At 40.2% G+C, this 21,240-nt stretch overlaps 1 protein-coding gene across 1 annotated transcript; it reads left to right on the top strand.

Moving 5' to 3' along the window:
* The first annotated feature begins 2,519 nt into the window (after positions 1-2,519).
* vtg3 (vitellogenin 3, phosvitinless) lies at positions 2,520-11,519 on the top strand. Its single transcript, XM_047036952.1, has 28 exons — positions 2,520-2,559; positions 2,652-2,666; positions 2,756-2,907; positions 3,082-3,333; positions 3,453-3,614; positions 3,766-3,914; positions 4,365-4,515; positions 4,614-4,771; positions 4,916-5,081; positions 5,158-5,283; positions 5,402-5,620; positions 5,866-6,083; positions 7,119-7,216; positions 7,399-7,523; positions 7,603-7,701; positions 7,971-8,090; positions 8,214-8,403; positions 8,492-8,579; positions 8,696-8,881; positions 9,003-9,144; positions 9,285-9,453; positions 9,570-9,634; positions 9,718-9,786; positions 9,903-10,112; positions 10,283-10,428; positions 10,799-10,937; positions 11,015-11,105; positions 11,426-11,519. Exons 1-27 carry the CDS (start codon positions 2,520-2,522, stop codon positions 11,093-11,095), a joined length of 3,735 nt encoding a protein of 1,244 aa, XP_046892908.1. The 3' UTR covers positions 11,096-11,105; positions 11,426-11,519.
* The last annotated feature ends 9,721 nt before the right edge of the window (positions 11,520-21,240 follow it).

Below are 21,240 nucleotides of genomic sequence, written 5' to 3'. Positions count from 1 at the left end.
GCTTGCGTTGTCTTATCTTAAGAATTTCAGTGCCCAGTCTAACCTTGTGTTGTTCTGTCTACCTGACAAATAAAAGACTTGAACTTGAATAATGAGAGGCACGCAAGGACTCGTTCATCTGTAGAGCGCAGCATCGGGCTGCTGAAAGGGAGGTGGTTATGTTTGGGCGCAGCAGGTGGCAAGCTACTGTACTGTACCTGAGAAGGTGTGTATGAAGGCAACATCTTAGAAATTGTTTCATTCGTGCTCAATATTACAGCGTCCACCCCACCCTAATACAATAATTTGTTGCATGTTAATTGTGGCAATTTTTTCATCGTTTCAGGTGTGTAGCATGATCATGGCCTGCTGCGTCTTCCATAATTTCGCTTTGAAAAACGGGGTTCCCCTTGCCTTGGAGCCACTTCACCAACACCGGATGGGGGTCCAGGAAAACATTCAAGCGGTCCAAGTCCGACAGGAATTGGTTTTTAGGATGTAGGGCAAATAAAGCCTTTTACATTAATTTGCTTGTCACTATTCTTTCATAAAGTTTACAATTTATCTCAGGAACTAAACACATCACTTCAGTAATAACTAAACAAGGGTATCAGGGTTTCTGTGTGTTTATTATCAGGGTGTCGTGCATTTTGGCCATGGTTGAAACCAGGGCTTCCAGTGCCCCCGCAATTTTTTCCTGGCTGTTGGCCAATCTCTCCAGGCTGTCGGCCAATCTCGCCTGGCTGAAGGCCATTCGTTCCTGGCTGTCCAGCACCGCCTGTGTCACTACATTGCCACAGGCCCTGGGTGCACGCGTGGCAGCGCTGGTGGACAGCTGGGCTGGCGGGGCAGCACTGGTGGACGGCGGGGTTGGTGGGGCAGCGCTGGTGGGCGGCGGGGTTGGCGGGGCAGCGCTGGTGGACGGCTGCGAATCTGGTTCAAAATCAGTTTGTGGGGGTTGGGATCATACAATGCAATGGCACATGTTTGTGTGTTCGTTCTGTTTAGATATGTGTAATGTGATGGTCTGTAGTTTGGATATATTAAGTGTTCACCCTGAGTGTGAATGTTGTCCAGTTATATGACGATCAAACCTGTCCAAGCGGTTTAATGTGTGGCAAGCAATATTTCTCTCTAATTCACACAGCTAGTCGGCGCTTGTAATCTGAAGCGCCAGTAATAGCTGTAGTATCTCTTTTTACAGTGCACCTGTTTGGACAGTAGCCTACTTTAGTATACTGAAGACCAATAAGCCCACACACCACAACATTTAGTTGAAAGAAGCACATGTGGTCTTTCAAATTCAAATGATATTGTGATATTACATTTGTAATTTTGGGGGAAAAACTAGCAAATTGAAAAATAATAATTAGTCTAGTTTATATATCTAGTTTCTAACAGTCTAGCTGTGTCTGATATGTGTCTTATACACGGCGACATCACAGTCGTGTTTGTGTTTGTTGAGTGGAATGTAAAAAAGATTATGGTATGTATTTTAAATACCAATATAGACGCTGGAGTGAATTAATTATTTGTATTTACAATGACCTGCCCTTACGAGCAAATTAATGATTTCACAAAGCTTCTAATTCTTACTAAGACCTGCTTCAATTATAATGAAATCTTTAGAAATAAGACAGTGGAAACCACAAAAATGAAGTAAACGATTGTAAATGAAGACTGAATAAGGAAAATGTATGTACTGTGCCCTGAGACACACTGTAGACTAAATGGCCCAAGAGACAATCTATAATGCTTGGGGGAAAGGCAATAGGAATAGCATTAGGATTTATACTTGATGTTATAACCTGCCACTCCAATTCTTGCAAAATTTCAGACAGTACCATGCTGTATCAGGCTTTCTAGTTAGTGCCAGAAAGGGATTGAGGAAGGATTGGCTTGGAGAGGAACCATTCACCACTCTCTTCTGCTCTACTGGAGCATGGTTGTGAAGTTGGTGAGATTGCAAGGGAATTGAATAATCCCTGTTGTTGCCTTGCATATAGTTACTCAAAGTAGTTCCTTGAAGGGCACATTTTCTCCACATATCTGGTTCTTGGCTTTCATATTGTGATTCCATAACTCATAGATGTTAAAGATGGGTAATGTTTGTCCAGGTAGATGTCATAATTTCTAGTGTTGTTTGGCATTTCATGAGGTACTTATAAATGTGTCCTTAACACTATTGTGTGAAAACTTTCTATACTTAAAATAACTGGAATATTTGATGAAAAGGTTGTTTATTTAAACAAGACCCTGTATTTGTCAATTTTACATCATAATTTACTTTGAATGACATGCCCTCTTCTGGTATGTCAGTTTGACATTGGTAGTGGTCACAGTGGACTGACTGATGAAGTGGACACACTCTTCTGCAACCTTCGACCCCTTGTCCTCGATGTGTATTTACTTAATGGCTGACTGCTGCCAAATCAGAGTTGACCACAACTTCAGGCTCCTCACATGTCGTATGATTGTAAATCAAGTGAAGTATTTAAAGAAATCAGTTGAACAACTGTCTTCCACTCCTGGATTTCACCATGCGTGGGTTCCTGCTCTCTCTTTGTGTAGCCCTTGCAAGTATGTTTCATTCATAAAGTAAAATGTCATTCATTTAGCCAAAATACTAATATTAACTACTTTAATATATTTATTTTACTTTTAATTTTCAGTCTGTGAAAACTATGGTGAGTATTACCATAGTTAGTAATTGGTTATTTTGATGAAGATCAAGTGAGCCTCTTAAACCTTATCACGTGTCTAATTTGTTCCACAGAACCAGGCCTTAACCCTAAAAAAACTTATGAATACAAATATGAGGGAACTGTGAATATTGGACGAGGCATGCCAGAAATGGCAGAGTCTGGTGTGAAACTAATGTGTACAGTTACAATCATTGGTGTGTCAGATCAGACTTTTCTTCTACAGGTAAAAATATAATTACAATGATTATGCAAGACAATCATATTCTTTACAATCATGAGTAATATATGTCTACTAATAAAATATTAAAAGAGTAGAACTTATTTGATTGTATACATTGTTGTAAATATATACAAATGTGAAAAAGATTTGTCTAAGCAATTGACAAATTATTTGAAGGTTTCTCACGTGGATTTTGAAGAATTCAATGGCATCCAGGGGAAGAACACATTCAACGCCTCCCCCAAACTAACTAAACGGATGGCTGCTGAGCTTGCCAAACCCTTCATGTTTGAGTATGCCAAGGGACGTGTTGGTGACATTCATGCTCCTGCTGGGATCCCTGACGCCATTGTCAATATTGTGAGAGGCATCATTGGATTCTTTCAAGTCACAGTCAAGACCACCCAGAGAGTCTATGAGCTTGAGGAGGTAATCCATCTTAAAATGAATATATAGTCAGTGTCCATCCACCTTAACACTTTTTGGGAGCCAACAATATAACCTGGTCTTTTAGTAATATGTGTACCTGTACCTGCTATTTGTAACAGGCTGGTATTCATGGATTGTGTCAGAGTATCTATGCTATTGTGGAGGATGTTAAATCTAAAGATTTGGCCATCACCCAAACTGTTGACATCAATAACTGTCAGGAAAAAGCAGCACTCTACAGAGGAATCGGTCTTGCGGTTGAAGACAAGATGTCAAAAGAGGTTTGCCACTAACATGACTATTTAAGGAGTATGAGCTGTCTACTTTACACTAATTCAAAAAACTTGATTACATATTCTAACATATTGTATGTACTATATGGAAAATGTGTGTCCCTGTAAAATCTGTGTTTTGTGTTCTGCTTGGATGTAGAGAGGTGATTCCATATTTTCTACAGTGAGATACATCTATAATGTCAAATCAACTACTGACGGAGGTCTAATTACTAATGCTAACGCCTTGGAGCGACAACATTTCTCTCCTTTCAACGTGAAGGGTGGCAACTCCAAACTGCAAGCCAGGTATGACAATTACACAGGATCTTTTAAACAATACACTCCAATAAATTGCTATTTTGCAGATTTGTTAAACCTTAGAGGAAAAATTTCAAAAAATGTATTGTTGAACACTTTGGAATGGGCTTCGGCAGTGGCATTTTTGTACTGGCATTGTTCAGAGGCAATATACTGTAAATAGACGGATGACCATTATCAGACTATTTTCTTTCTCTAGGTTCAAATGGTTATCCTTATACTAAACCTGATCTTTAAGCTTAGATCTCTAAACTTGCTGACTTAACACTTTGGTTAAAACGCCCCGTAATTCATATTTTGGCAAATGTTCTGGTACCTAAGCAACAATATGAGGTATAATTGTGTACCCAGAAATCTGAAAACATTGTGAACTGAAATGACTGAACTGAAATGAAGTTTCAGTGTGCAATAAGGTTGCTTTTGTGTATTTTCCTCAAGAAAGGAACTGGTGCTGCTGGGGGTGAAAGACACAGGAGTAGCCCCTAGTGTTGTTCCCATGCAGAACAGAGGGAGTTTGGTTTACAAGTTTGTAAATGAGCTTGCTCAAATCCCCATTCTGATGAAAAATCAGGATAAACCCATTCCAAAGGTAAGGGCTGTGTACTTTTTACATAATCATCTAGTTAAAGATTACATGGTTGACATGATTGGGTTATAATGTGATACATTTTTCAATAATATCTACAGATTGTAGAAATGATCAAGCGCTTGGCCAAAGCCAATATCTATCAGATTGACAATTTAACAAGTGAGGAAGTTGTAGATGTGTACCAACTTCTGCGTGTTATCACTCTTGAAAACATGGAGGAATTGTGGAAACAGTTTTCAGGAAATGATGAACACAGGTGTGCAGTTTTATTTATTAAAACATTTATTTCATCTTTTTTATTTGAGCAACTTCCTTCTTTGATTTGAACAACTAGCCCTAACCCTAACTTGAGTGTCAGGTTATGTGTAGATTCATGTTTACTAATCTTTATCCCTTTCAGGCGATGGTTTTTGGACATGATCGTTGAGATGACTGACGCAAGAGTCCTCAAGTTTTTAACAAACAGATTCAAAGCTGGTGATATATCTGCCAATGAAGCAGGACAAACACTCCTTGTTACCTTCAATCATCTGAAATCAGAGGCTGAGTTAGTTGAGACAGCGAAAGTGGGTTTTCTTACTTAAGTTATGATATTTGCATATTTAGTTGCATACATTATATACATATATATCTTCTTTGCAGGAATTCTTTTCAATGTCCTTCAGCAAGTCCCATCCTATGCTGTGGAACACTATAGTGTTAGCCTATGGTTCACTGGTGTACAAGCACTGTGCCTATACAACACCTTGCTCAGTGACTGCTGTTCAGGTAAATTTGACATTTGCTGGTAAATCTCTTTCGATATCATAGTCAATTAAATACATGCACATTTTTATCTGTTTGCTAATGTCTTTGGTTAAATTCTTCTGATGTCTGTTTGCAATAGCCTTTGTTAGACTTGGCTGATGAAAGCCTGAAGACGGCCAATGAGATGGACATGATCATAGCACTGAAGGCCTTAGGGAATGCAGGCCACCCCTCCAGCATCAAGACCATAATGCGCTTTCTCCCTGGCGTCGCTGCTACCCCTGTGGACCTCCCAGCCCCAGTGCTGAGTGCAGCCGTGCAGTCGATGAGACACCTGGCTATTAGAGATCCTCACAGTGTAAGGAAACATTGTCAGTCTCTGATGCTGGTTGTTCAGCACCTATCTCAAGGCAGTATTGTGAATAAGTGAATTGATGTCCTGTATATCTTAAAACACTCAAACATATTCTAGAATGACTTAATCTGCTTGTAGGACTTGAAAGGTTGTTATATGGAAATGAGTCTGCCTGGCAGAGTGGCACAAATTATTTTGAGTCAAAGCTCCCATATGTTGCATAACTATTTGTCTGTTTGTGGTTCCAGGTGCAGGACATCACCCTAACCTTGTTTGTGCAGAGGGAACTTCCTACTGAGATACGCATGCTGGCCGTTATGATCCTGTTTGAAACTAAGCCACCACTGGCTATGGTGTCAACAGTGACTACATTTCTATTAGAGGAGACTGACTTGGATGTTACCAGCTTTACTTATTCCCTCATGAAGAGTATTGCTACATCCAGGACTCCAGACAACCACTCCCTGTGAGTATTTCTCATTAAGATACACAATAATCATCTGTGTTATGTGAATTCAGTGCTTCTCATTTCATAAAACCTTAAGAATCGTATCACCAAACTGAGCTGATATTAGTTATGGGGTTTAGTGCCTTTGGGGACAAAATGTTTAGGTATGTAGGGAAGATGAAGGGAAAGAGACTAACCAAAGCTATTTGGTGGATTTGTCTTTGAGCACAAGCAGACACCTAGACTAGGGCAATGTTGTGAAGTGCCTATTCAGTGGTTTTTAGATTGATAGAGTATAGATCAATATTTTGTGTTGCATGTGGCTGAATGTTGGAATTATTTGTTAAAGACATTGCTTAACAATGTTCCATGTCAGTGTCACTTACTGCGTCTGTAATGAATGTGATTGTGTGACAGTGGAAAGCATGAACAGTTCATACATTTCTTTGACCAATAGATGCTGCTGAAACCATCTGGCCTGTCCTGTGCCCTGACTTTACTTTTCTGCTGTATTGTATGATGCATTGCTCCTACGAGAAAACACAGATCGTTCCTTGGCATTAACCACTGTAATACTGTTGGAACTTTGCACTTCTAGTCCTTGATTATCGACTGCAATTACTGTAAGCTATTTGAACATCACTGCGGTTAAAAGCATGTGCTAAATTAGTAATTGTGTATATAACTGTATCAATAATGTAAATACTGCCCATTGAAAGTAAAATATAAATATGTGCTGCTGTAGGTTGAATAAGTTAAAAAGTACACATAGATCAGCCATAACATTATGACCACCTGCCTAATATTGCATAGATCCCCCTCTTGCCGCAAAAACAACCTGTCGACAATATTAGGCAGGTGGTCAAATTGTTATGATCGATCGGTGTGCAGGTCGATTAAATAGATGTTACTAACTTCCACTGATACATAAACATGCAACTCTGGCTGTGACTGAATAATGAACATAAGCAAATTCTCAATGTGTAAGCCGGTGACAAGGCCATACGTCTCTACAATTCAGAATTGAGATATTTTTGTTTTTGATTTATATAGATCGACAGCATGTAATGTGGCTGTGAAAATCCTGGCCCCTAAATATGGTCGTCTTAGTTTCCGCTACAGCAGAGCTATGCGCCTGGATTGGTTTAATGGTAGGTTCAAATAAACTGCATGGAGGAAAAGTAAGCCCTGAAGATTTAAGAAAATTGTATTTCTTGTCATACATCTTCTTGTTTCTTTCTCTAGTCTTCACAGATCCTTTAAAGTTGTTGGGGGCAGTTTTTATTCCTTTGTCAGTATGAAAGGCCTTGACTAATGCCTCTTTGATTTCCAGATGACTTACTCATTGGCACAGCAATGGAGGTATTCATGTTGAAAACGGCTTCAACCTTCTTCCCAACAGCCATCATGGCTAAAGGAAAATTCCATTTCATCGGCAGAATATTGCAACTTTTGGAGGTAGATTATTTACATAAACTCATAATTTTTTTATTACAAAAATTCCTTCACAGCTTTCACACTTGTTTATATCCTACAGTTTGGTGTCCGTACTGAAGGAATAAAAGAATTGTTTGAAAATATTCCTGCCTTCAAAGGAGACCTCAGTCGCAATGACATTGAGATCATCCTCAATGTGGTACGTTTTTGTCTGTCTTTTCAAAACATATTTCATACTCAGCTTAGTCTTTTCATTTGATTGGTTAAATCAAATGAAACCAACAACACTACCTCCTATATTTAGTCTCCTTTTGTATTTTTGTAACTACATTTGTATGTATGCTGCGGCCTCTCTAGGCCAGGTCTCCCTTGAAAAAGAGATTCTGAATCTCAATGGGTATCTCCTGGTTAAATAAAGGTTATAATAATAATTTATGTTTGATTAAATAAAAAGTATGTAATTTCTAGATGAAAAACTGGGAAGAATTGCCTACTGACAAGCCTCTGCTGTCTGCCTATTCACGAGTCTTTGGTCAAGAGTGGTTCTATGCTGCTGTAAAGACGGATTTTCTTCAGAAAATAATGATGGTAAGATTTCAAGTCATTAAACTTCCAAGAAACTCACAGCTTCAGGACTTCTTAATCGGGTATTGTGATAAGACCCTATCATATGTCACCATGAAGTGTCTCATCTTTGTCTTGTCCTTGCAGGCTTTTAGTTCCTCAGCAGGTAAAGAGAGCCCAGTCTGGACAATGATGGAAACTCTTCAGAAGGGGTTGTCATGGCATTGGACAAAACCCTTTCTTATGTTCGAAACACGCTACATTCAAGCCACCACCCTTGGTTTACCACTTGAAATAAGCAAATATTACAGCTCACTAACAGCAATTACTCTAAATGGTGAGCATATAATACCTATGATATGGCATATGGGTGCAGAATTGAATTCAATTACCAAATTATCACACATTTGTTGACAATTATGCAGCAAAGGCTGGAATCAGTCCACCACTGACAGATCAGTTGGGACAGCTGCTGACCTCCAATATTTCCCTGGAAACAGATGGCTTTGTTGGGTGAAGTATTGTCTATGCAGCAGAGCAGCTACTTTAATTATGTATTTATGCTGGGGTCAAATCTTAGTCTAGTATGATGTGCAACGGAACTGAGTGTGTCTAATTTGTCTTTTCAGAAGTACCAAGGATAACTTTGTCTTTCATGGAATCAACACAGACATATTCCAGTGTGGAACGGAACTAAAGAGTAAAATGATTTCTTCCATGCCGTGGAAATTTAATTCAAAAATAAATGTCAAAAGCATGAAGTTTGAATTTGATCTTCCTACTTTGAAAAAGGACACAGAGTTATTTTCCATCAAGTAAGTACATGGAAAACCTAATAATACATATCCACCAATTTTACAATTAACATAATGAACTCAAACAGGCATCATTGGATTTAAATGAAACAATATTTTACTATCTAATTTTATGAAATAGCTTCAACATATATGCAGTCTCAAGAAATATTGAGGATCCAACTTTGAACAAAATGACCCCAATGATGTCAGACTCTAATGACTCAGTAGAGGAGGTGCAGTCGGTGAAGGAGCCACTAAAGTCTTCAGACCAACAGAAAATTGTACAGTAAAATCATTTATGGTTAAGTTACAAGGTCATTCTGAACAATGGAATTGTTCTGACATTGCAAGCAATAAATGCAGTTGAGTGAGGAAGGAAACAAAACTAAGATCACTGAATATACTTTATTCATCTGAACAGATTGTCAAATCAGATATCTACCAATCAAGGTCAAATGTGTGTGCTGAGGCTAAACTCTATGGGGCAGCTCTCTGTCTTGAGTCTGAGGTGAAGAGAGCACACTTCATTGATGAGTACCCTCTTTACTACTTCTTGGGATTCAGTCACCTTGCATACACACTTCGAACAGGTAACAACAAAAGGCCTTAGAATTTCAAATATTATTTCTGCATTACTTGTAGTTTGATTATAAGAATGGCATGTGAAGATAACATTTCACCAAATACCTTATCCCTCTTCTCTCAGTCCAAGCAAACAAACTTGTTGACAAGATTCATATTGAGATCAATCCTGGACGAGACAAGCACCCAGTAAGTGCATGGCAACACCCTGAGGCGGTTTTCAAAGACTCACACAGTAAATACTTTACTTATATTCATGTTTGTGTCTACAGGAAGCAGCCAGGGTCTCCTTTGGCTCCTCAAGCAGCAGACATAGTCGCAATGAGCCTGTTAATGCCAAGGTAATAATAAAAAACTGTTAAAAGCACAATAAAAAAAATGTCTTTCTTCCTTGTAATTCGTTATTTGATGAAATGGTGCATTAGAAACTACATTGTTTGCCCCACTTTCTTTCCAGGTTTGGGATGCTACTCCTGAGCCAGTGTTTAGCATCAAGGCTGTGGCCATGGATAGCAATGATAAGCCTGACGGTTACGAAGCAGTCGTTTATCACTCCACTACAAATCTGATGGCCAACACTGAGATGATTGTGTCGCAGGTTGGGGAGGAGGCCAACTGGAAGATGTGCACTGATGTCAGCATGGACACCACTCATGGAGATGCCAAGGTAACACCTAAACGAATTTGCAGAAATACTCTAATCAACACTGGTGTCAATGTCTAACCAGAGACTGAAAAATAACTGACATCAAGGTTTTGATAAAACATTAACAATTCCACAGTAAGCAATGAAATGGAGTAGTCTGTAAGCTGTAATTTAATTGTCTATTTGAACAGATGCACCTTAGATGGGGTGCTGAGTGTCAGTCTTATGAAATGTCAATGAACGCTGCCACTGCACACCTGCCTGGATCGAACCCAACACTGAAGGTCAAGATGCACTGGAACAATGTTCCAGAATACATGAAAACGTTAGGAAAAAGGTGAGCCCAGAGGGCTACAGGTTCAGATGCTGCTCTGATAAGCACTAAGCATCTACCATTTCAATAGCAAAATTTAAAAAAAATTATATAGGGTACAAATGCCTATCCATATGTGAGGCCATTTCTAGATTACATTGTCACTGAGAAATGTATATACAAATTTAGATTTAAATATATTTAAAATATATTTTTTCAAGATTATAGTAGCTGTGCCAACATGCTCTGAGTTAGATGATGTTTAAGATTTAGCTGTGCCACTAAATAACTTGTACTAAACAAATACAACTCAAGTCCACAAGGACTAGTCCACAAGGACTAGTCATGCTTTCTGATTTTGTTCTAAGAAATCATGTATAAATTCCTCCCTCAGAGTTGAAGAGTACATCCCTGGAATTGCATTCTTTGTTGGGTTTTACCAAAAACATGAATCAAATATCAAACATGAAATGTCTGCATCCGCTGTCGCCACCTCTGCCGATTGTATGGATATGAAGATTAAGTTTCCAGAGGTAAGAAAGAAACTTTCTCTATGCACATTTAATATACTCCTTTTTATGACGTATTCTATTTTCTTTCATCTCTTTAGCTGACAGTGTATCAACAAGCAATACCTCTTCCATTCCAAGTGCCAGCCTATACAGGCAACGTAACTTTGGGCATGCATTAAGAGGAATGAGGTGAGTTATATTTCTAGGGGGAGTTGTTTTTGGAACTTTCCTTGAATAAAAATGTGTATGATATGTGCATATTTATCTATAATATGTATTGCAGAAATTCACAATTTCTGAGGACCAACTCAAACCTGAACCAAATTGGAGAACTTTACCCACCCTAAACAGATTGTATTCATAATAAGTTTTTTCTTTTAAAATTTGACCAGTTTGTTGGGTCTTCCATAATCTGATTTACATCTGAGATGTTGTTTAATAGCAATTGTTTCTTTGAAAAATTATAGTCCATTGAACCATAACTGAACATATAATTGTCTTTCTTTAAGGTGTGTTCACAACTATTATTTATGTGATCAAGAAACAAATATCCAGAGTTTACATTTTTTTTTTATTATTAAAATTCAACCACTGGAAAAACAAAATGGAGCATTACTTTTCTTGAGGTTTCCTGTATTGTATCCGTTGGACAGTGTAGCTTGTTCTGATAGCAGATTTACATTTCACATGGCATAACATCCTGCATTGATCCTGCTTCATTGCACCTTCTGCTCAAACTCTCGCTGGAGGATAACAGACAGTTCAATTCAGACAAGCTGAATTGAAATTTGAATCCTCGATTTTTAGGATGATAGACATTAGGAAAATAAATAATATTTTAACCATAAAGCCTATATGCAATATGATGGCATAGTGGCACAGTGCAAGACTGCAAATTTGAAGGTTGCAACTTCAAATATGTCATAATGGTTTAATACCAACCTCATTCTTCGGAAAAATCTGTACTTCAAAAATGGATATGCGTACATGGATTTGCTTAATTTAATTTACACGATTAAATGATGTTGGATTTTTGAGTAGTAAGATGATTATATTTATATATTTATCCAAACCTAAGGAAATGTATTATTACATTGCTTAAAATTAATTAATGTTTCACACAAATGTATGCTTTGAATTGCATTGTTTTATTATTGGGTGTGCTTTGACTTCGGCAAGGGCGCAACCATTGTTATCTCACATATATATTATTATTATTATTTATTTTTGCCCCCCTAAAACTTTGTTAATATTTGGACTACATAGACAACCTCAGTGTCAAACGTTTCGTTTTGGTAGGAATTGAGTTGCTTGTATTGGGATTTACGTTCCGTTGCACGATTTAAGCAGAAAATTACGTTTTTGTGGCGAAAAGTGAAGCTAACGGTGGCAAACTTGCTAGCCACAGTCACTGACGCCACTAACGTCACCAACGTCACGAAAACTTGCGTGACTATCTCTAGCAGAACATTAGTTTAGCAGCTCGTTAACTTCTGGGAGATGGCTAGGCTAACTGCTTTACTGCAAGTAGGGAGGACAAACCCGTTTGAGCGTTTTTCCTGAAATACATTTAATTAGTTATTCCTGGGGAAATTATGGAATTAAATGACATATTTACAATACTAAAATACGTGTGCACAATAATATTAACAATATTTGCTAAATGTAGACTTTTTTAAAGGTTTTTAATTTTACCTCAAAGCTACTTCCGTTAATCAGCAGTTTGTGAAAAAGAGGCTACTTTTACGAAAGCGATTTTGGATGTGAACTACTTTAACATTAGCCTGACGTTGTCATACTCATAATTCTAGTCATAATATGAGTCTGAAAACGCTCCGTTGGGCTGTGACTACGGGGCGTGTTTCAACCGAACTCGTAAAACAAATGCCTCTTCGCTCAATTGGATAGACCTACAACCAATCAGAGCAACGTAATATGTTGTTTGTTGAAAACAAATTCAACCCAAGCGCTCTTTCGTGACGTTGTTGATTACGTTACCAGAGCCTGTTTAAGGAGAGCCTGCCCACTCCCTATTAAGCCCCATTGTACCAAATTTTGTTGCAGTTCCACCAGAGTTCCACTGGGAGTAATCGCGGTCGAGTGCAAAATGAATGGGAGTCTATGGAGCTAAACGGCTAAATTTTTCTCTTTCGCCTGATTGTCGTTTATAAATCTCAAATATGATTATAGTTTTTGTTCAACATTCAACATGGATTACAGGTCAAAAGTTGAATGAACGAGTACTTATGTCCTTTTTATTTCTTACAGGGTAAGTCGTTGTGGCCCATAACACGCTAGCATTCTGCTAACGAATGTTGATTGGTTAGTGAAGGACTGACTACGACCAGAGATCCCGCTTAACGGCATCCGAAGCAGAACCAGAATGTCAGAGCATTAGCAACATTAGCAACAACATTAGCAAGCCAAAACTCTTTCTAGCATGTGTATTGACAGGGAGAGCCTAACCTGTCAGCTGTGTTGTCGATGCCTTGGAGAGTAAAGTGGAAGTAACCAGAGCTTGCCGTCAAGCAGTAGCTCTGGTCATACGATGTGTATGATGTCAATGCCATTTTCAAAGGCTTTTTAGAACAGACAGGCGACTTTAAAAAATCTAACACCCAGTGGTGTGGATTTTTTTTGCCTCCCCTTTCGATTTCAGAATTCAAATTACTAGACAAAAAATTATATCCTGAGAAAAGTGAAGAACTTGGCTACCAAAGCTCTAACGTTATAAAGCTAGCTAGCTAGCTAACGTCATGATGGAAACTTGCAATTCAGTCAAGTCGCTTAAAAATACGCCCTTTGAAAAAAGAAATGTTCAAGAAAAGCTCAAAGTGAAGGAGCTTGGACCTGATCGGCCTGACCAATTTTCACCTAACATCATACGACTGTCAAGCTGGCTCATCTTCGCATGTCGGTTACAAAAGACGCACTTCTACCGGGTATAATACACTTGGAGTGTTGATCAGGTCATCATCTCTTTTCACTGGATTACAGGGCTTGACATTGGCCGCGTTTCCCAGATTCGTTAAGAAGCTCTTAAGCGCTAAGACCCTCTTAGGAGCGCTCTTAAGAGCGCTGTGCAAGAAGGACGTGTTTCCCAGAGTCGTTCTTAGCTTAAGAAGATCTTTCACTAAGAAGGAAATGTAAGATCAGCCTGACCCACTCTTAAGAGCCTTCTTAGCGACCAAACGCTCACTGCAGCCGCGTCATGGAAAGTTATATCTAACACAAAGGAATACTAAAACCATGTGTGATGATAAATGTGTGCCCACAGCTGCAGAACACTGACGCAAGAAAAATAATAGCATAAGAAGAAAAATAACGATATAAAAATAAATAATTGCCCATGTGTTCCTGTAGCTACATAAATAAAATGAATCATTACTTTCACTCATTACGTTTTCAAAAACATTCGGCATCTGCATGAGTTTACATTAGATATAAAAACATCAACAACCATGTGGTATTTCACAGATACTGACAGGTGTAATTGAACTCGGCTGGAACCTCATCAAGAGGTCGAGGCTCCACCTCAGTCTATATGTAAAGGCGTCGCTGAAGTCCACGCGAGTGAGACACCATGGCTGCAATACAGCATATTCTCGCTGCTAATCATCAGCATCGCCGTGCGCAAAGCCAGATAGTTTATATAAATGCCTATGTGCGTCAGCACTTCTCCCCACTGAATGTGCTGTCGGACCGGGCTGTCCAGTCCAAGTACCGGCTTCCCCGTGTGGAGATCCAACGCCTCGTCACGCTAGTGTCACCACACATCCGGAGGGCAACCCGCTGCAATTTTGCCCTCATCCCGGAGGTGCAGCTCCTGGCCTTGCTGCGTTTTTACACAGTGGGGAGCTTCCTGGATGTGGTGGGGGACGGCACCATCCTCAGCAAGGCATCAGTTTCACGGGGTGTGGCAGCCGTGACACCGATCCTCCTGCGCCATGCCCCGACACATCCAAATGCCCACCACACGGGACAAGGTCCGCCAGGTCCACAGTGGATTTCATGCCATGGTTGGGATCCCCCGGGTAATCGGTGTCGTGGATGGCACACTGATCCCAATCCACAATCCCTCCCTGGTGGATCCGTGCTGGATTGGGAGGAAACGTTACGCTGCCATCAACACCCAGGTGGCAGTGGACCACGATGGCCTCATCACGGACATCGTTGCCAGGTGGCCAGGAGGCACACACGACAGCTTTGTGTGGGCCAAATCAGCTGTGGCTGAGGCTGGCAGAGGAGAGTTCGGCAGCAGCATCTTCCTCGGGGACAGTGGCTACCCTCTCCGGAGTTACGTCGTGACACCGATGATCAACCCAGCAACACCACAAGAGGAGAGGTTGAATGAGACCCACACACACACCAGGACCCACATTGAACGGGTGTTTGGCAGGTGGAAGTGTCGTTTCCGATGTATCCATCGTTTGTCGGGGGGGCTGCGCTTGTCACCTGTAAAATGTTGCCGCATGATTGTTGTCACAGCCATGCTGCACAACAAAGCAGTGCGCGTTGGAGCAGATGAGCCGCCTCCTGAAGATGAAGATGGGGAATCATCGGAAGATGAAGCCCCCAACCTCGCCCCCCGCGAATCCCGAGCAGCACTCCACCAAGCTGATGTCCAGACCGGAGAGTAGCTTGTCAATCTCTTTTGGTGTCTATCAGCCCCTTCGCCGTCACCACCAGTCACCAAGCACGGATATCAGCACAACCCTACTCCCAACAATAAACCCACTACCACTACCATCACACAACCCATATCAACTATCATGTGTAGGGCTCAAGGCCGTAGCCATGGAGTCAACATTGGGGGGTACGAATTAAATTTGTTATGATAATTTCGGACAGCGTGCGTGGTTGCCTGTCGTAGAGTAGCACATTTATATTTTTATATCAATATATATTATATATATATTGAAATATATTGGGGGGGACATTTTGACCAGATTTGAATATTGGGGGGGGGGGATGTGTATTATGATTACGGCCTTGGGACCACACGGTGTTGTGTGTGATTCGTGCGCTGATAACGTGGTGGGTGATCGATTTTCCTGGCATCGATTGATTTAGTTTCAACACCACGGCGGTGGACAACTCCCACTAAGAGCTTCTTAAGAAGCTTCTTTGGTGGGATCTTAAGAAGGCAGTTAAGAACGCGTCTGGGAAACACCCCTATCTTAGCACTCCTTCTTAGCCGAACCCTTCTTAAGAGCCTTCTTAAGTCCTTAAGAACGATCGAATCTGGGAAACGCGGCCATTAACTTTTGAGGCACTTGTCATTTGGACAAGTATATTTTCGTTTCACTTGTCAATGCACAAAATTCACTTGACCCCAATACCTTTATATAGCCTGACCAAGTGATCGGGCAAAACTAGCCTGGCTAACGGAGGTCGCTTCCTCAGGCAAATTATCAATGAATCAGGCTTGGTTAAAGAAATCCGAGATGCTGGCTATCTTCAGCAGGCTCGTATCTACGATAGGCAGTCCTCCCTGACGTTTTTGGTGTATAATGGAGTGAAGTACAACATTGTGTAAACCGCCAGTGAGCGACTAGTCTGACTGAGGCTAATGTCAAAAACAGTGTAACGGGGACAGAGTCTCACTCAGATTGCCAGTTTAAACAAATCACAAAAATAATCGGACCAGCTGGCTAAAAGCAGAATTCCAATATTTCTTGAAACCTGCCCTGCTCGACTTTTTAGATGTAGAATTGACTGTAAAACTGTAAAATTATGAACTGTGACATGACGTGAAGACATGGCTGCCGCTCGATCTGTACCGGGCGACTCAAATTTTAAGACTTTCGTGACCCAAATCAACATTTTGATGCGCCAGATCAATGGGGAATCACTTTCTCTCTTAAAGCCTGTCCTCCTCTACTTTTTTGGTCTTTTTAAATCAAAATATTTGTATGATCCGTGTGGTCCTTTTGCTGTTTTAAATGCTATCTTTTCCCAGTTTTCTGCAGCCACATTGCGCGCGCATCCCGAATGTTTACAAACAAAAGATTGGTCTATTAATTCAGCAACAGTCGAATGCCAGCAGGGGAAGACAAAACACCAGGGGGGTATTCCAGGTAGCGGGTTTAGTGAAAAATTTGAGTTGTTTAACCCTGAAAAGAGGCATACTCCGAGTTCCACGTTCCAGAAAGGGAAGTAACGAAACCTTTTGGTAAGTTTCCATGGTAACTTACTACGTGAAACTAACCTCCTCGCTAGCAGGTTTTCCATGCCTAACTCTGCGTTTCTACCTATCCCCTCCCACTTTATAAAGCTGATAGCTTTGGCAGACACGGCATATAATTTCCTGGTTCAGCCGAGCGATCTCGAACAAAATTTAATTTGCTTAGTTATAGGCTGAGAGACTATTTTAAGATTGCGATTTGATGTGCTTTAATTCCCTGATGAAAACCTAAGTTAACGTTACCGTTTACCGTCACAATCTGTAATTTATTTTAGCAGCATTCTCAGCCCTTGGTCCTTCGTCGCTAGTGTTACATGCCTTGGACATGCACTCAGAATTGACCAAATGCTTTTGGGCACTGAAATAAATTCAAATAATTGAAATTGTATTTGGTCTTCCTCATTGCCTACAAATAAAAATCAAAATAAGTAGCCTAGCCTATTTCTATCGGCTATTCCTACAATTTACATGATTCATATGATTCCCACAATTTACATGATGTATTATCCTGAAACTGGTGTTTCAGCAAATCTATTTCAACATTGTAGGGGGTCAATATTGGCCAAACAACCTAAACAAATTCCCCTATGGTTTGAAGGAAGATGGGAAACTGAACAGTGTATTAACATTAACCAAATAATGCCAATACCAATGGAATTACAGTTATTTGACTATCTTGATTTGTGGGTTAAATCAGAGCAAGAATGGTGAAATTAAGGTTAAATATTTTTTTTCATATTGCAAAGGAATGATATCAATGAAGGTTAACTCTTATGCCTACTCTACCATGATTATTGTAAACCAGAGATAGAAAACAAGAGTGAGGAAGAAGGAGTGGGACAAGCTAGAGCTGAGGAGAACGTCTCAGGAGATCAATAATCCACAAAACAATGCTTCACAATTCCTTAAGAACAACTACAATCACACTAGAATCTTGACCCTTACTTATCAACATGACTAGCAATGCTACAGTAAGTTACACAATGAGATGTGAGAGCCATCAAGTTGAGACTCCATCCAGTAACTCCATATTTTACCATATGAGAGGTGGGGGCAGGTTGATAGCCTTACAAGATCAGCCTTTATTCTTCTGCCCTAAATACACCATATCTTGGTCAAAATAGAAATTCAGAAAATTCAACTATTAGTATTCATATAGGTTATTGTTCCTACAATTAACATCACCTGTGACCATGTATCCTCTCGTAACTGGTGTTCCAGTAAATCTTATTAGAGATTAGCCTTTATTCTTCTACCCTAAGTAGGCCTACACCAGGGGTACTCAATTAGAAACTCAAAAGGTCTACTCACCAAATTTCCATTCAGTCGAGGGTCCAGAACGGACCATGGTTTATTTTACCTCAGGCCCTTACCTTGGTTTGACTGGCCCTTACCTCTCCCATTGACTCCTATTCAAAATTGACTTCGGTTTAGGCACAGTACCCGTGCCCGTGCCCTTGGGCATCTTTCTCCCATACACCAGAGTTCTGAGGGTAATTTTGTTCATTGTCTATGCTTTGTGTCATAGTGACGTTTCACGTTAGCTCTACCACTTTTGACAAGGGCAACCGTCTCATTGCAGATTAAACACATCAGTTTTGTGCACCGGCAACACAAATGTGTTCTAGTCAGTCCATTCTGTCAGAAATTTGCGATTTTTGGGAATCAACTTTTCGCTGGGTTTTGTCACGCCACTATTTTTGCTAAGGAAGACCAGGTAGGCTACCTACCGTTAGCAAATCGATTAGCCTGCGTTGTTGCGAATGACAAACACAACCTGAGTGAGTGAGTTGTCATGGTGATTGCTATTACAGCTCCTGATTGGATCTTTGGATTGGACACAGAAGATAGAAACCACATCTAGTAGGAAAACCATAGACATAATAAATAGTGTAAAGGCTATACAAAATGTGCCGGTTAAAATGTAAACGTCCCGGTCAAAATGAATTAACTCCATTGGCTAATAATATATCGGCTAAAGGTCCGGGTCCGGACTCGGACCGCGGTCCGCCATTTAGTGACCCATGGCCTACACCATCTCTTGGTCAGTTTTTGGCACTTTCTTCTCGAGGTGCAGTTTGTACAACTAATTTACTTGTAACTGGGTATATATGAGATTACAGAAGCTACATTTCACTGTTCCACATGCAAAATTCACCTGCCATTAAATGAACATCTCACTGTATACAGCATGCCCTGTTGTCAGAATGTGCAAATAGTTTATATATTCATTATTCTCATAATGTCAGTGTAACTGACAATTACAAAAAAAGCCTGTAAATAAAAGTACAGAGAGAGAACTACCAGTAGCTACCATACATAATTCTCTGACTGCATACATTTCTGCGGCAGCAGTAATTAATGTCTCTTCGTCATCTTACGTAATCATCATCTTCATCATCATCAGCTTTTGATAAAAAGCATTCTGTTGAGGGAAACTGCTACTACAAGTTGAAATAGGCACCAATTGATATTTAAACTTTGTATCATGTCGAATATGATTAAAACCATGGTGACGTCGAGGCTACAATCACAAGCAGCCTATAAGCAAAATATGCATCACCTGTTCGTAGTATGTTTTTATATGTAATATAACATTGAGAATGCTATTTTATTAAGTCCACCACTTTTTCTCCTGTAATATTAACAGAAAGTGGGGTTAAATGTTCAATGTATGGACTGGCTATTGCATTCAAATAGTAAATGCATCGACTCCGCAGCAATTGTCTCCCACGTCAATTGTAGCTATGGCTATGCTGCTACAGCCGTGTTGCTTTTTTCTGGAATATGTGCTCAGATTGACCATGAACACGAAATAAAACTTATATCTAAAGTGTGGTGAAGTATGACAATGTTTTTTGTCGTCGGTTGCCATGGTGAATCCTAGTATCGGAGCTCCATAGATGTTGGCTTTTGGTAGTATTCATGCACGCGCTTAACTCAGAGTTGCCGTACTCCGAGTTGAGTTAACAAATTCAGCTTTTCTGGAACCAAATTTTCGGAGTTTCCCATGTTAGAGTAACTCAACTCAGAGTTCAGGGTAAATCTCAGAGTTTGTTAAACTCGCTACCTAGAATACCCCCCAGGTCGTTTTCATCACTTCAATTGACAAATTAGTAAATACATTTAGGAATGCACCAAAATACTGCTTTCTTGTGTTGAGATATAAAAAAAAATCCCGGGGGGGCATGTCCCCGGACGCCCCCAGCAAGGGGAGATACTAGGCTAGGGGTAAGGGGAAGGGGTAAGGGGGAGTATTGGGATTCGGCCTAAATATACTTGTATTCCCCCCTGAAAATAAATGCACCAGCCACCACTGCTTGCGTCGTTGACTAAGTCAATTGCGCTGGGTGCAAGATAGGGCCCATAGTCTTTGTCATCGTTAATGTTAGCATGAGCCACGCATCCAGAAAACACTTGTTTTTCGCCACTAGTATGTAGTGAGATGTCAGGGGGTCCTCCTGGCTCAGGAGCAGGGGCGCTCCACTCTACACATATTCTGTCTCATTAAATCTACTAAATCAGACTAAATCTCTGTCTGTCATTAAAAGGCTGCGCGGATACGCAGACACTCAGCCCATTTGCTGTATGATCAGTGCTGGTGCCGCCCTCCACCATCCCCTTCTCCCCCATGCTGTCTGTATGTTCTATCCATCAGGGGGATTATATCTATATTGCTCCCTGCCTCACGTGTCATGTATGTATGTGTTGCATCGAGGAGGCAGGGAGTGCTTCCCTTAGATCAAACTTTTGTCTGCGAGGGCCAGATAATTTTCCTTTCTTTAATGTGAGGCCGGGTCGGAACAGAAAACTACTTAGGCCGGAGTAACTACCAGTATTATTGTGGAGATCTTCTTATGATTTTAAATGTATTTATTAGTGCTGTCAAACGATTAAAATATTTAATCGCGATTAATCGCATTAATGTCATAGTTAACTCGCTATTAATCACAATTAATCGCACATTTTTGTCTATTCTAAATGTCCATTGATTTCTTTTTGTCCAATTATTTTTTCTCATTTTAATGCTTTTATCAACATGGAAAAGTGGACCGGATTGCTTGGTGCAAATGTTTTTATTTATTTAAAATAACATTGCAATCGCCTGGCTTTGACGAGGGGGCGGAGAATTCGCAT

Source organism: Hypomesus transpacificus, chromosome 16, assembly GCF_021917145.1.
Source record: "Hypomesus transpacificus isolate Combined female chromosome 16, fHypTra1, whole genome shotgun sequence".
In the NCBI taxonomy this organism is placed as follows: domain Eukaryota; kingdom Metazoa; phylum Chordata; class Actinopteri; order Osmeriformes; family Osmeridae; genus Hypomesus; species Hypomesus transpacificus.
Note: the sequence above shows the minus strand (reverse complement) of the source record. Positions and strands in the feature narration are given on the sequence as shown.